The sequence below is a fragment of the Trichosurus vulpecula genome, chromosome 8 (assembly GCF_011100635.1).
Source record: "Trichosurus vulpecula isolate mTriVul1 chromosome 8, mTriVul1.pri, whole genome shotgun sequence".
In the NCBI taxonomy this organism is placed as follows: Eukaryota; Metazoa; Chordata; class Mammalia; order Diprotodontia; family Phalangeridae; genus Trichosurus; species Trichosurus vulpecula.
The window spans coordinates 229,876,106-229,893,222 of NC_050580.1; the positions used below are offsets into that span (position 1 = coordinate 229,876,106).

General features: G+C 35.5%; 1 protein-coding gene and 1 pseudogene across 2 annotated transcripts in view; one reads left to right on the top strand and one right to left on the bottom strand.

The window, feature by feature from the left end:
• The window catches only part of ATL1 (atlastin GTPase 1), a 146,094-nt gene that overhangs the window by 79,604 nt on the left and 49,373 nt on the right, over positions 1-17,117 (bottom strand). For both annotated transcript variants that reach the window (XM_036735794.1, XM_036735793.1), the window contains exon 6: positions 12,270-12,326. In XM_036735794.1, coding sequence (XP_036591689.1) covers positions 12,270-12,326 — 57 coding nt within the window. The remainder of the gene's footprint in view (positions 1-12,269; positions 12,327-17,117) is intronic.
• LOC118828382 lies at positions 2,166-9,387 on the top strand (annotated as a pseudogene).

Here is a 17,117-nt window from a genome sequence, read left to right on the forward strand (position 1 = left end):
CCAACATAGTGATGTGATTTTGGTCCTCTTTGGGAAGAAAGAACAACAACTAACCAAACAATTTCTGTCACAGTATGTTCTAGTTTCCCCAGCAGTTTTTATCAAATGATGAGCTTTTATTTGAATAGCTGAAGTTATTGAGTTTAGAGAACACCAGGATACCAGATTAAATTTCTTCTGTATGTTGTATACCTCATATATTCTGTTCATTGATCTCTTATTTTTAAAATTAATACTAAATAGTTTTGATGATTATCCTTTTTAGTTTAGTTTGAAATTTGGTATTGCTGGGTATCCACCCTTGCCACTTTTATTTATTATTTCCCTTGAGATTTTTGACCTTTTGTTCCTACAAATGATTTTTTAAAAATATATTTTCCAGTTCTAGAAAGTAATCTTTGACTTCTTTTATTGATATGGTATTGAATAAACAAATTAATTTGGGTAGCATTGTCATTTTTATTATATTGGTTTTGCTTAATCATGTATAATTAATATTTCTCCAATTAAAGAAAGACAACTGTCTTTTATTTTGTAAAGAGTGGTTTATGCTTGAATTCATATAGTTTCTGTGGGTGTCTTGATAGGTATGTTCACAAATATTTTATTCGTTCTCTAGTTATCTAGTTATCTTTAGCTATTCCTGATGAGTTTTATTGGTAACATACAGAAATAATGATGATTTATTTGTATTTATTTTCTATTCTGCAACTCTGCTGAAGCAATTGTTTCAATCAATTTTTAGTTTACCCTCTAGTGATTTCTATGTAAACAATCATATCATCTGCAAAAAGAGATAATTTTATTTCTTCCTTGTATGTGCTTATTCTTTCAATATTTTCCTTGAAATTTTTTCCCTGAAATTCCTTGAAATTTCTATTTTCCTTTTTTTCCTGATAGCTATCATTTCTAGCACTACCAAATAATACTAGTGATACCCCTGATTTTATAGGAATGGTCTTTAGTTTTTCCCCATTACATCTAATATTGGCTCTTGGCTTTAGGTAGATAGTTTTTGTCATATTAAGGAAAGTTCCATTTATTCCTTTATTTTCTAGTTTTTTTTTTAAAAAAACATGAATAGATGTATTTTGTTGAAAAATTTTCTACATCTGTCACTATGATTCTATTTTTGTTGTTATTTATATGTTCTATTATGTTTTTAATTTTCACAATATTAAACCAACCTTGCATTCCTGATATAAATCCAACCTTGTCATAGTTTATGATCACGTTATGTTACTATAGCCTCTTTGCCAATATTTTCTTTAAAGTTTTTGTGCTGACATTCATTTGGGGTATTGGTCTATACTAGGAGTCCTCTATTTCATTAAACATCCATTTTCCCCCAGTAGGATTATACTCAGTTTTGCTAGGTAAATTTTCTTGACTGTAAGCTTATTTTTTTTTCTTTATCATTCTAAGTTGTTCTCTTCTTTATCATTATAGCTGCCAAAGCTGATATCCTGATGAGATCTCCCAGATACTAGAAAATATTTATTCCTGGTGACCTCTAGTAATTTTTTTTTGACTTGGAAGCTCTAGATTTGGATTATGACATTTCTCCAAGTTTTCATTTGGGAGACAATCCAATTTTTCTTAAATTATTGCTCCACATCCCTGTTCAGTATGCTGACTAACTTTAAATTCATTTGGGGGAGTTTATGGTGATGACCCTGGTACAACTCTTCCCTCATAATGGGATGGGTCCTATGTTTACCTGAACTTTGCTACCTGCCTACATTGGCTTCTCATCATCTTTTGTGTAGTTCTAGTTCTAGATGGAAGTAATTCTATTTTTTTCATTTTTTCATTGTAATGGGGAAGGGAGATTGACATATGCACAAAGCCTTGCTGATACCACTCCCCATGGGGAAATGGTTAGGAAGCCTGCTTCTGAGAAAGTAGTGATGAAAGATAGTAGAAGTACTTTGGAGACTATGGAGCATGTGTAGACATTATGTAAACTGGTTCTAGTCTTCTCTTTGCAGAACTGGAACTGGAGTTGTCTTCAAAAGATTGTAGTTGGCCTTCCCCTGAGGCCAATATGTGACCCTGTGAAAATGACCTCAGTCCTTTACTTCAACATTGTTTTTTTAATTTTAGGTGAATGAGATTCATCTACAGGCTCCAACTTTGTGAATTTAAAAGTTCTGGAGAGAGACATGGGGGAATCTTGGGATTTGGGAGTTGAGTCCATGCTGTTTTTTGTAGTCAGTCTAGCTGTTGCTCTGACAAGTAAATGCATCTCCTGTAGAATATTTACTGGAGGATATGGACAGGAGTTGCAAAAGATGAAAAGAATGAAGACATTTCATTCAGTATGCACTGCTGGAGGGAGTACTAAAAAAAGATTCATCAAAGTATCATCTTCACATTCTTTTTGTTTTTCAGCCCAAGTAAACATATGACAATCAGTAATTTTCTCAGTGGAGTTGTATATTCCTGTTTCACATTAATTGGAGCCACTCTTAAGAGATTTTTCACTAAAATCCTAGAGTGGTGAGATTCAAGGTACTTTAGAGCTACTTTAAAAAAATGAATGTTTTCATATTTAGAAATGTTGTTTGAAATAGAGATTGTGAGAAAGAGGGTCTAGATTGACTTCTGAAACTCTAGGAATTTTGCATTTTTAATAACTATGATATTAAAATATACATTGCTTCTTCCTTTTTGCATCATGTCATTTGATATTTTGCATCATTTATCCCCTTCAAATCAATTTGATATTATTTTGAGTCCTACAAGTATCCCATTGATACTTTGACTGATATAGAATTAAAATTGTGAATTAATTTTAGCATTATTGTCATTTTTATTATATTGACATATCCCAGCCATGTGTACCAAAATATTCCTCTAGATATTTAAGTTTTCCTCTATTTCTTTTAAAAACATAATTAATTAATTTTTAGTTATCAACATTCACTTCCATAAGCTTTTGAGTTTTAAATTTTCTCTGCCTCCCCTTCTTCCCCCTCCTGAAGATGACATGTAATCTGATATAGGCTCTACATATACATTCTTATTAAACATATTTTCACATTAGTCATGTTGTATAGAAGAATTATAACAAATGGGAGAAACCATGAGAAAGAAAAAAACAAAACAAAACAAAAAGAGAGCTAGAGCAAATAGAATGGTTTGATCTGCATTCAGAATCCATAGCCCTTTCTCTGGATGTGGATAGCATTTTCCATCATGAGTATTTTGTAGTTGTCTTTGATCCTTGCATTGCTGAGAAGTCTATCAAAGTTAGTCATCATACAATGTGCCTGTTTCTGTGTACAATGTTCTCTTGGTTCTGCTTGCTTCACTCAGCATCAGTTCATGTAAGTCTTTCCAGGTTTGTCTGAAGTCTACCTGAAAAGTCTACCTGCTCATCATTTCTTATAGCACAATAGTATTCCATTACATTCATATACCACAACTTGTTCAGCCATTCCGCAATTGATGGGCATCCCCTCAACTTCCAATGTTGGCCACCACAAAAAGGGCTGCTATAAATACTTTTTTACATGTGGGTCCTTTTCCTGTTTTCATGATCTCTTTGGACACAGCCCTAGAAGTGGTATTGGTGGCTCAAAGGGTATGCATGTTTTTATAGTCCTTTGCGCATAGTTCCAAATTGCTCTCCAGAATGGTTGGATCAGTTTGCAACTCCCTCAACAATGCATCAGTGTTCCAATTTCCCCACATCTTCTTCAACATTTATAATTTTCCTCTTTTGTCATGTTAGCCAATCTGATAAGTATGATGTGGTACCTAAGTGTTGTTTTGGTTTGTATTTCTCTAATCAATAGTGATTTAGAGCATTTTTTCGTGTGATTATAGATAGCTTTAATTTCTTCATCTGAAAACTGATTGTTCACATCCTTTGATGGGAGGGTGAGGGAATAGGTTAAATGCATGGTATGGAAGGGTGTTTAGATTAATGGGAATGGGAGGATAAGGAGGGATCCTTGGAGGGATCCTAGGTTAAATCATAGGAGGGCAAGGTAGTGGGTAGAGGCATTAGGAGGGATAGGAAATAAGAGATATGCACAAACAAAAACATAGATCAGGAGTAGGATTTGTTAAGGAAAGTAAATGTCTATATATGCATGTATATATGTATGTATGTGTATATATGTATATGTGGATCTATATCTATACATAAATATAGCCATGCTTAATTGTAGGCTTCAGGGTGATGGGGGTGCAGGGAGAGAATAAAGTAAAAAGTGCACAACAGACAACAAAAGAAAACTAACAAAGAAGCAAAGATGGACAGCTCTCAACACAACTGAAATGGAAATTTATTTCGGTCTGTTTAAAATCCTTTCTTACGTTCTGCTGTAAACATGAAATACTTTTTTCTTTTCTTATTTTGTATTTAAGTTTTAATATTTAATTTTATAATATGTTCTTTTTCTTTTCTTATTGTGTATTTAAGTTTCAGTAAAGAAAAACATATTTCTGTTTTATATAGCATCTTGCAAAAGTGAAACTTACATTAAAAATTCAATTATTCTAATTGAAGCCAATGTTCCTTCTAATTATTTTTGATTTAATGAACACTTGAGCATACTACATGAGTAGACTGAGTATGCATGAACAGTGTTTAGTGTAGTAATCAACATAATTTACATTAAGGTTAAAAAAAGATTAAGAAACTCCTATCTGATCATATTCTCCACATCCCAGTGATTCTGAAACCCTATAGTTCATCACATAAACCTCATGCCCCATCCCCAACTACCTGATTCCTATTCTAATCCTTTCAAACTCCACACACTACCTCCCCAACGCCAACCAAATGCCCAATCCCTTCCACTATGCCCTCTGCAATACCTGCTCCCTAGACAACAAACTTGCTTTTGTCTTATGTTTTTTCCCTTTCCCACTCCTTCCATCTTCTTGCTGTCATTGAGACCTGGCTCCCTCCTGATGACAGAGCCTCCCTGGACACACTTTTCAGCACTGGCTATACTTTTGTTCCTCACAACTCAGCAATGGAGGAGAAGAAGTTAGAATACTTATTGATCCCCATTGCTACTTCCAGGTTCTTTGCTATTACCAATCAACAAATCATTCAATAAACATTTATTCAGTGCCTACTACATGCCAGGAACATCTCTCCAGCATTGGAGTTGCAAAAAGAGGCAAAAGACAATTCCTGACCTGAAGGAGCTCACAATCTAAAGGGTGAAGCAATATGCAAATAAAGAGGTAAAAAAAGGTATAACCAGGATAAGTATTAAATAATTAAGGAAGGAAAAACACAAGATATAAGGGGAAAAGAGTTTTCTATAGAAGATGAGATTCATGGAAATGGTAGGCAGAGTTGATGAGGAAAAACATTCCAGGCATGGAGGAACAGCCAGAGAAAGCTCCCAGAGCTGAGAGAGGCATGCTTTGGTCACAGAACTGCCAGGAGGCCAGTGTCACTGAATTGAATAGTATATGGAATAGAGAAAGGTTTAAGAAGTGTCAGATAAGAGAAGAGGGCATATTCAAGAGATGTTGCAATGGTGAAATCAAGGGGTGTTGGTAGCTGATTGCATATGAGGGGTGAAAGATATGAGGACTTGAGAATGATTCTTAGGTTGCAAATTTGAGGGAGGAGAAGGATGGTGTTGCTCTCTACAGTAATAGGGAAGGGAAGAAGTGGGAAGGTCTAGGGGGAAAGATAATGAGCTCATTTGGGGGCATGTTTAGTTTAAGATGTCAATTAATATTTTTAGTTTAATAGTTGTATTCATATAGTTCCTGGGTATGTCTTGGCAAGTAGTCTCCCAAGTATTTTATATTTTCTATAATTATTTTAAATAAAATTTTTCTATCTCTTCCTGCTGGACTTTGAATGGTGATATATAGAAATGCTGATGATTTATGTAGGTTTATTTTGTTTCTTGCCAGTTTGCTAAAGTTGTTAATAATTTTAAGTAGATTTTTTAGTTGATTTTCTAGGATTTTCTAAGTATAACATCGTATCATCTGCAAAGAATGATAGTTTTGTTTCTTCATTGCCTATTCTAATTCTTTTAATTTCTTTTTCTTCTCTTACAGCTAACATTTCTAGTATAATATTATTTAATATTGCAGTAATTGTAGTAATAATAATAATTACAATAACAATAATAATAAAGCTGATAATAGACATCCATGTTTCACTCCTGATTTTATTGGGAAGGTTTCTAGCCTATCCCCATTACAGGTAATGCTTGCTGATGGTTTTAGATAAATATTACTTATCATTTTAAGGTCTGATTCATTTATTCCTATGCTCTCTAGTGTTTTTAATGGGAATGGGTGCCATATTTTGCCAAAGACTTTTTCTGCATTTATTGAGATAATCATATGATTTCTCTTGGTTTTGTTATTTATATGGTCAATTATGCCAATAGTTTTCCTAATATTGGACCAGCCCTGCATTCCTAGTATAAATCTCATCTGGTCATAGTATATGATCTTTGTGATATATTGCTGTAATGTCTTTGCTAATATTTTATTTAAATTTTTTGCATCTATATTCATTAGGGAAATTGGTCTATAATTTTCTTTCTGTTTCAGCTTTTACTTGTTTGGGTAGTAGCATCATATTGATGTCATAAAAGAAATTTGAGATCCTCGTAGGCCTCCTGCCTGCATAGACAGGCAGGAGAGGAGGGCCCACAAGGTCCTAGGCTCCCATGTGCTCCTGGTGGGGGAGTAGCCATTTGCAGCAAATCTTGCGCTGCTGCTGCTGCTGCATGGGGGAGGGGGTGGATGTTGGTTTCTCTTTGTGTAATTACACAATGGAAGTTGTGAAAGGGCTGTACCTTGCTTACAGGAAGTGGAGTGGAGGGGCATAAGCAAAAGGATTTTTTCCCCTTGGATCTTTATGGTTCTTATCATTCTGCAAAAGTAGGGCTGCTTGGAAATGAATCTGTATTGCTTTGATAAGAATTTAATGTCTCCTAATAAACATTTGAGCATCTCCTACATAGCAAAACTGCCATGGAAAAGGCTGGTATGAATTTTTGTTTTGGACAGGCAAAGGCTGCATTTTTTCCCCTGAATGCAAAATTCAAAATGGGGCATCAGGCATTAATTTCATCCATACTTAAGAAGGCAGACAAAGTGGAGAAGCATTTGTTGAACTTGAATCAGAAGATGAAGTCAAATTGGCACTGAAAAAAGACAGAGAGGGGGCGGAGCCAAGATGGCAGCTGCAAAGCAGAGACATGCCTGAGCTCCCTACCAGGTCCCTCCAAAAACCTATAAAAAATGGCTCTGAACAAATTTTAGAACGGAGGAACCCACAAAATAGCACAGGGAGGCAGGGCTCCAGCCCAGGACAACCTGAATGGTCACTGTGTGAGGTCTATCTCGTGGAGCTGGGAGTGGAGAGGAGTGGAGGGGAGCAGAGCTCAGCGTGGGTGGTGGCATGACCAACTAGACCAGGAGCCAGGCAGAACAAGCCCTAGCACCCTGAATCAGTGAGCTGTGGCAGTTACCAGACTTCTCAACCCACAAACATCAAAGACAACAGAGAAGGTTAGTGGGAAAAGCTGCGGGGAGTGAAAGTTTGCAGTTCAGCCACTGCCCCAGGGGCAGCGGGGGAGGTGCAGCTACAAAACTACAGCTGCAGTAGCTTCTGGCCCCAGGCCCACCTGGTGGGAGGAATTAAGTGGAGGATCAGAGCAGGAGTGCAGAGCCTACTGAAGATCTAAGTCCAGTCTGGGTTGGGGGTTCTTGGGGAAGGAGGAGTGCTGGTGTGGCAGAGCTGGCTGTATAGAAATAGCTCTGAAAACAACAGCGCATCCCCTCAAGCTTGGAACAAAGTACTCTGCTCTACAAGCAGTCATAACCCCACAAAAAACTCAAGGGTCAAGCAAGTTGGCTGAGAACATGGCCAGGCAGCAAAAACACACTCATATTCAGTCTCAGACTTTGGAATCTTTCTTTGGTAACAAAGAAGACCAACACATACAGCCAGAAGAAGTCAACAAAGTCAAAAAGTCTACATCAAAAGCCTCCAAGAAAAACATGAACTGGTCTCAGACCATGGAAGAGCTCAAAAAGGATTTGGAAAAGCAAGTTAGAGAAGTAGAGGAAAAATTGGGTAGAGAAATGAGAATGATGCGAGAAAACCATGAAAAACAGATCAATGACTTGCTAAAGGAGAACCAAAAAGACATAGAAACTATGGAACACAGATATGTTGAAGTATTCAAGTTGAACAATGTTGAAATGGATTGGGTGTTGAAGCATACTGGTCCAAATAGTCTGATGGCTTTTTGCACCTTAGAGGACTGCATTTGTCTATAGCAAGGGAGAAATTGTTCAGTGTTTCTCAGGGTTGGAAATAGTGCCAAATGGGATAACATTGTCAGTGGACTTCCAGGGGAGGAGTATGGGGGAGGCCTTCATGTAGTTTGCTTCACAGAAAATAGCTGGAAAAGCTCTAAAGAAACACAAGGAAAGAATAGGGCACAGGTACATTGAGATCTTCAAGAGCAGACAGGCAGAAGTTCATACTCATTATGATCCTCCTAGAAAATTAATGGCTATACAGGGGCCAGGTCCTTGTGACAGGCCTGGGTCTGGCAGAGGCTATAACAGCATTTGTAGAAGAGCTGGGTTTGAAAGAATGAGGCAAGGTGCCTACAGTCGAGGCTAAGGAGGCTATGATGACTAACAATGGATATGATGATGGGTATGGCTTTGGGTCAGATAGATTTAGAAAAGACCTTAATTACTATTTTTCAGGAATATGTGATCATAGATATGGAGATGGTGGATCCACTTTCCAGACCATTGTGTGCACATGAGAGAATTACCTTATAGAGCTTCTAAAAATGTTATTTACAATTTTTCTCACCCCTCAACCCTCTTTGAGTACACATTGAAATTGGACCTGGTGGCAAAGTGACTGGAGAGGCAGATGTTGAATTTGCTACTCATGAAGATGTGGCAGCTATGTCAAAAGACAAAGCAAATATGCAGTATAGATACATAGACATAGAATTCTATAGCAGGAGCAAGTGGTGGTGCTTATGGTAGCCAAATGATGGGAGGCATGGTCTTGTCAAACCAGTCCAGTTATGGTGGTCTACCTAGCCAGCAGCTAAGTAGGGGTTATAGAGGAGGCTACGGTGGTCAAAGCAGCACGAGCAGATATGATCAAGTTTTAGAGGAAAACTCCAGTGATTTTCAATCAAACATTGCATAGGGAGCCAAGGAGTGATGAACAGAAGCTACTACAGTAGCAGAAACTGTATATCTATGGAAGTTAACAGAATAGGACGGATGTCTGGCATGGGTAATGTAATCCTGATCCCTGACTCTTGGTCAACTTTTTTTAAAGGAAAAAAACAAACAAAAACAAAGTTTGACAAGTTTTGCAATACAAGGTTGTGATTTATACCTATTATAAGTGAAATCAGGATTGTTTCAAAAACTTTCAGGTTCAGTATTTTTGAACACAGAAAAACATTCATCCAGGATATAATAACCAAGCTGAGGAAAGATTATAAATGTTAAACAATTTCAGCTTTTCTCAAGGTAGTTATGTTGTAGGAATATACTTAAGCAGTAAGCACATTTAGGTTAAAGCAGTTTCAATTATGTTAAATGTTGCTCTTGTGCTACATTATATGGAACACTGAGATGCATGTTGAGAGACATGCTTTTTCGTGAAACAAGTATAGGAGCTGTGTCTGTGATTCAAAAGTGAAACATTTGGCATGCTTGTTCTAATTTAGTTTACTATCCTGTATGGCATGTACTTTTGAGCTTTTTTTTTAAGTTAATGGGGACAATTTTGAGATGCAATACAGATACTTTAGAATTTGGTCTTGGTGTTTGTATTAAATCCTGAGGCCTTGATTTAAAAAAAAATTGGTAGGACTCCTTCTTTGCCTAGGTTTTCAAATAGTTCACACAGTATTGGGATTAAGTGTTCTTTAAATGTTTCATAGAATTTTCTTGTGAATCCATCTGGTCCTCAGGAATTTTTCTTAGGAAGTTCATTTTTGATAGCTTATTCAATTTCTTTTTGTAAGATTAGGTTATTTAAGTATTTTATTTCTTCTGTTAATTTGGGTATTTTTTTTTTTAGATATTCATCCATTTTATTTAGATTCTCAAATTTATTGGCATATAATTGGACAAATAGCTTCTAACAATTGTTTTAGTTTCTTCTTCATGTGGTGGTGAATTTACCCTTTTCATTTTTTGATACTAGTAACTTGGCTTTCTTTTTTCCTTTTTTTGATCAAATTAACCAAAAGTTTATTTTATTATTTTCCCCCATAAAACCAGCTTCTAGTTTTATTTATTAGTTCAATGGCTTTCTTACTTTCAATTTTATTAATCTCTCCTTTGAATTTCAGGATTTCCAATTTGGTGTTTAACTGGAATTTTTAATTTGTTCTTTTTCTAGTTTTTTAGTTCATTGATCTTCTTTTTCTCTATTTTCCTGATCTAAGTGATTAGAGATACAAAATTTCCCCTTTTGGCTGCACCAATTTGCTTAATAAATGACAGTCTCTTGAAATGTTTTAATTTCTTTTCTGGTAACTGATATTTCTCACTAGTTGACAGACTACTTGATTTTAATTATAGCTGGTTGAGTTTAGATGGCAGAGTGAATCATGGAATGACATTTTCTGTTAAGGTCAGAAGTTATCTTTGGACTTGGAAAGATTTCTCCTTACTGTGAGCTCTGTCAAAGATCTCTGGTCACTATCTTCTCTTTCCTTGGTTTTATTTCCCATTTGCATGGGGTGGATAATTGTGAAGACTCCACAGGGTATGTCTAATGGAGAGGTTTTGAGATTTGGCCTTGTAATTTTGGGAAGGCATGCCCTTCCCTCTCTCTCTCAGATGTTAGAAGATAATGAACTTCCTGTGAGCTATTTGTTCTCTGCTCTGGGAAGGGTCTCTCCTTCCCCCATCCCATTTCTCCTCCTAGACTTTCAGACGCCACCCTGGCAGTTGAGTTCTGATAAGGAAAAACCTGAATGAACCGGATCAATCTTGGTCCTCTGTGTAGGTTTCGAGCCTAGACTGTAAGCCCACCTCCCAGCCAATGGTGAGAAGGGATAGAGGTGGGTGGGAATCTTTTTCATTAAGACTATAAATTAAGGCAGGTCCCCTTTTACCTCACCTCCTCCTTTATGGAGGTGTGCCCGAATCTTGCAAGGTTTGTAGAATAAACTTACTTTGTTTCTCTTAAAGATGTCTCTCCTATTATTTAAAAATTCTGTCCCATACACATTTATTAATTGCTTCTCATATAAAATAATAATGATGAGTAATAATAGCTAACATTTTTATATAGCTTTAAGATTTGCAAAGTGCTTTACAAATATTATCTCTTTTGATCCTCATTTTGGGAGGTAGGTTGTTGCGAGTCCCCGACCTTGCAACCAACTCAGGGATCCCTCCAAGACCCAGGCCTTTGCCTAGCAAAGGGCCTGATCTCGAGGACAATGTATGGGGTGGGAGCCGAAAGGTGGTGAATGACTCCGAATTTTATTTCAGCAAGCAGCATTTTTATATCTTTGGTGACATAGGTACATTCTTTGGTTATGTGGGTGAAAGAACAGGTAAAATCAAGACACCTAGGTACTAGGACCGCCCCGACTCCGCCTACTCTCTTCCCCTTCTCTTCCCAAGCTAACCCAAAGCTCCCTTCAGTCAGGCAGTCCAGGCAAAGAACCGGAAGTTCCATGTGCTCTGGCAAGCCCAGACAGAGAGCTGAAAGTTCCATGTGCTCAAGCAGGTCCAGGCAAAGACCTGGAATTGCTATAGAGGCAACAAAGGCCAGACACCTCCTCCTGGCTCCACCCATAACTCAGAGCCCTGAGTTTATCTCAGCAGGCCCCTGGGCCTGGAGGTCCTAGGAGGGCAGGGCTTAGCTCTAACTCGGCCCATAACAGTAGGTGTTCTCATCATCCCCATTTTATATATGACCCATCTGAGGCAAACAAGGTTAAATGACTCACCTAGGGTCACACAGCTAGCAAATGTCTAAGGCCAGATTTGAACTCAGACCTACATCCTGACTCTGACTCTATTTACTGCACTACCTAAGGGATCAGGAAAATAAATCAAGGACAGTAAAAAGTGGAAAGGAACTAGAGACAAGCAAAATCAAGAATTAATAGTTTCAATATTAATTCTGTAATAGTATTTATATTAATTATGAGGCAAATCATAGATAGATTACACAGGGCCCTTCTATTTCATATACTTGATATACCAAGGAAATAATGCAGTTTTATATGCAGACTAACCTGAAATGGCTTTAGAAATGTTTCTTCCATGGCCAGTCTGCCATACTCAGTGAAAAGCTATGGAGGAGAAAAAGCAAAATAAAATACAGGTATACTTTAATATGTACCATGTTCTATTTTTATAGTCTTCTCTCCTACCCAGTTTTGTTTTAAAACACTAACCTCCAATTTATAGATATAATACATATACATGTTACATGATTATCATAATCATTATGTATCTATATTTTATACACACACACATATATATATATATTTATACATATATATACACACATGTATTCAATGTCCTTACCTTTTGACCCAGAAACTCCATTATTGGGCATATATGGCAAGGAAACCATTAATAAAAGATCTCCATATATACCAGAATATTTATAGCAGAACTTTTTGTGAAAGAAAAGAATTGAAAAAGAAGTAGATGTCTATCTGTTGGGAAAGGGCGAAATAAATTGTGATACATGAATGCAATGGAAGATTACTGTACTGTAAGAAATGATGAATATGATGAATACAGATAATCATAGAAAGATCTAAATAAACTAATGAAAACAATGCATACAATGATAACGTCAATGTAAATGGAAAGAACTACACACATACACACACACACATACATTAACGTAGCAAAACTATAAAGATCAAACATGACTCAGATGAGGAAATATGAAAGGGCACCTCCAACCCACTCCTTTGTGGAGGTAGGAGGTTTGCACATTGCACATGTTTTCTGATTTTTTCCATGTGTTGACTGATGATACAAATTTTTCTTCTTTTCTTTTCTTTTTTTTGTCTTTAAAAATGTTGTTTGTTATAGGGATAGCCCTCTGGGAGGGAGCGAGAGATACAATAGGGAAAACTCTGATGATATAAAAAAGACCAATAAGACCTTATTTTAAAACTATATGCATGTATTCATAATGTCATGTATATATAATTTTATTATTTACATTTTTTATTGTGATCCAGACAAGCATTAAGAAAGTAGTACTTTTGTATAATGAACAGAAAGAAGGAAAAATTGAAACTCAATTATGTACAGTTTAGTTTTTAAAGTATATATTAAATTAAACAAAATGTTTTCATCACTATCTATATTAAATTAAACAAGATATTTCAACACTGTCTGTCCCCTTTTGAACTTATCTTCTCTTCAGTGCTTTTCACATTTTTCCTTTATGTCTTTTCTTTCCTTTTCCTTTTTTATTTTTGAATTAATATAATTACTTTCCAAATCACAACAGAAAAATCTTGCCACATAAAAAAAGCATAGTAAAAAAATGTTATAATAGTTGTGACTAGAAATGTATATATTTTCTTGTATGTATATTCTGTCACCTCATCACCAAGAGATGGAAAGCATATACCATCATCAGCATTCTGATGGTATGATTAGTTATTAGTCAGAGTTCTTAAATATTTCCAAGCTCTTTTGCTTATGGGGATAAATTGTGTAAATAATTCTGATTCTGCTCACTTTGCTGTATTAGTTCATACCTTTTTTCTGAGATTCTCTGAATCCATGACTTTCATAATATTTAGGGCATAATAATATTACATTACTTTCATATACCATATTTTGTTCAGCCATTCTGCAATTGATGGGCTCCAGTTCTCTAGTGCTATAACAAAAAGTGCTACTATAAATATTTTTGTAAATGTATGTTCTTTTCCTCTTTTTTGATTTCTATGGGGTATAATCCATGTTTGAAATGCTCTCTCCTCAATTACTCCTACTGACTTTCCTAGGTTCCTGTAAATTCCAAATAAATCCCATCTTTTACAAGAAGCCTTACCAAGCCCTTTTAATTCTAGTGCCTTCCCTCTTTTAATTTTGTTGTATTTATGCTGTATATAACTTCCTTTGCAGATATTTGTTTGCATGCTGTCTACTCCATTAGATTTTAAGTTCTTTGAGAGCAGATGCTGTCTTTCACTTCTTTTTTGTATCTCCAGTGCTTAGCACAGTGCCTAGCACATAGTAGATACTTAATACATGTTTACTGATTGATTGGTAGCGGTATCTTTGGATCTAAGAGATATCCATAGATAATTATTAAATCCATATCCATAGATAATTATTAAATTTGGGAGTATAATTTCAAATTCCTTTCCAGAGTGGTTAGACCAATTCACAGCTTCATCCATAGCGCATTGTTGTGCTCTATCTGTAACATTCCCTCCAGTAATCATCATTTCCTATTTTTGTTATCTTTGCTTATTTGGTGGGTGTGAGGTGGAACCCAAGAGCTGTTGCAATTTGCATTTCTCTTAACATTATTGACTTATGAGCATTTTCTTTCATATTAGGTGTCCTGGAGTCTTATCCTGACATCCTTGTCCCTGGATTTTGAGCTTTTGATCTTTGATATTTCTATGGTTTCTCAGGACAGAGTTAGTGATCTCATAGTCTCAGGGCCTAGGTTATTCCAGGCTGAGCCCTGCAACATTGAGCTGATCTGGTCAGCACCACGCTGCTGTGGTCATGGCCTACTGACATTCCCTGGCATTAATAAGAAAACCCTGGGGTTTTCTGACCATCCTGGGTCTTTCTTAGAGGAGAGTTCTGCTCTCGTTGCCTTTTGTAGCCTTGCAGGCTACACAAGTCCCTGCCTGTCTTTGTTCCCCTGGGAGGCTATCCTGTGCTGGTACTGGCTTTGTTGAGGGGGAGAAAGAGGGTGGTAGTATTTGTGCAGTACTGGGAAAGAAGGAGTCAATTATTGTTATTTATCATTGGATTTCTTGATCATTATTTAGTCTGGTGCAAATTTCAGGCTTTGCTGAAGTAGGTCATATAAGAGCTGAGTGGGTCATGTGAGAACTGAGTGGCTTCCCTCCTTCATTCTGTGTGTTCATCTTGGCTTGTCTTAACTCTTGACCTTTAACCTTGAGAATGCTGACCTTTTTTCCCCCTCCAAATGTATTTTGAAATAATTTTGCCTACTTCTATTTATTTGGCAGTTTGATTGGCATGTAATTGATTGATCTATAAATTTATTTCAGTAGTATATTGATTTTTGTTAACCCAGACCAACTCAGTGAACAATTATTTAGGTCTTCCTTTATCTCTGTAAAGCAGTGCTTTATAGTTATATTCATAAAATTCCTTTCTGTCCTAGATTGTTTATATATTCTAAAGTAATTTTGTTCTGAAGTAATTTTTCTGCAAGGTTTTTTTGGGAATGTACAAAAAAGGCTGATGATTTTCATACATTTATTTTATATCCTACTACTTTGTTTTGAGAACTCTAGAGATTTAAAAATAACTGATTTAAATAATTAATAACTTCAGTAAACCAATGGACATTTTTGCTTTAACCTTGATCTTACTTGAAAAGACTGCTAGCATTTCTCCGTTACGGATGATAGTTGTTCATGATTTTAGATACTTTTTACCATATTAAGAAAGGTGCATTTAGTCTTATGTTCAATTTTTTTTAAAAAAACAAAAAGGCATATTTCATCAAAAATTTGTTCCATCATGTTGATATAATTGTATAATTTTTCTTGCTTTACTTTTTAGCCTAGTCTGCTATATTTGTGGTTTTCAAAATACTGAATGAACCTTATTGATGGTATTGATGGTATAAATCCAACCTGGTCATAGTATATGTTCATTTCAATATATTATAGCCTCTTTGTTATTGTTTTTTCAATATTATTACCTTAACATTCAGAATATTGGGCTACAGTTTTATTTCTCTGATGTCCCTCTTTTAGATAGCAGGAGCATATTTTTCCTCCTAAAAAGAGTTTGATAGGGTGCCAAATTTCCATAATTTCAAAATGATTATCTAAATTTGGCATTAATTGTTCTTTGTTCTATATAATTCACTTATATATTCATATGGTGCTGGGATTTTTTTATGTGGAAAATTGCTTGTTCAATATATTTTTCTGAGAGCAAGTTATTTAAATGATCTATTTGCTATTTTGATAATCTTGCTATTTTGTAAATCTATTTAATTTCATTTTTATATTCCATTTTATTTAAAATTTATTTCAATGATAATATATCTTTTCTAAAATTCTATTAAGCTTCTTAACTTATTTTAAATTTTTCTTTTTGTTAGTTTATCTAAGTCTAAAAAAGGTAAGTTAAGTCCTCAACTATTACAGTTCTGATGTCTGTTTCCTTCTGTAATTAGATTAACTTTTCCTTGAAGTACTTAGATGTTACGTATTTCTGCATATATATTATGTATTGATCCTATTTCACTAACTATGGTGCCTTTAAACATAAACATAAACTGCTCATTTCTTTTAATCAGGTCTATTTTTCACTATTGCCTTGTCTGAACTCATGATCATCATTCCTGCTTTTTTGAATTTGCCGAAGGAAGAATAATAAGTTCTTCTCTTCTTTGTGTGTTTCAGGTAAGTGAAGACTATGAGATGACTGCTACCCCACTACTACCTTCATGTTTATATATTTTTCATTATATGCTCTTCAATTATGGGATATATGTTTCCTTTCTCCTATTCATCTTCTTTATGTATTTATTTCCCTACCATTTTATTTTTATCTTTTAAAACTAAGAAAACTGAAAAAAATCAAATTCATTCTCTGTATTTATATGTTTAAGTCCATCTGTGACCCTCTAAGGTAGCCTCTAAGGTACTACTCAGCTAGATCTCCCTCTGTCAGAAGTTAAAAATTTTATCATTGTGTAGCCCCCTCCAATTGCTCAAATGTGTTTACCTTTCTCAGCTTTTCTTGACTGCTATGTTTGCATTTCAGGGTTTCTCCTTAGCTGAGATATTTTCATCAGGAATACTTGAAATTCTTCTATCCTACTAAAAGTTGAATTTTTTTCCTCTGTAGAATTATACTTAATTTTGTGGGGG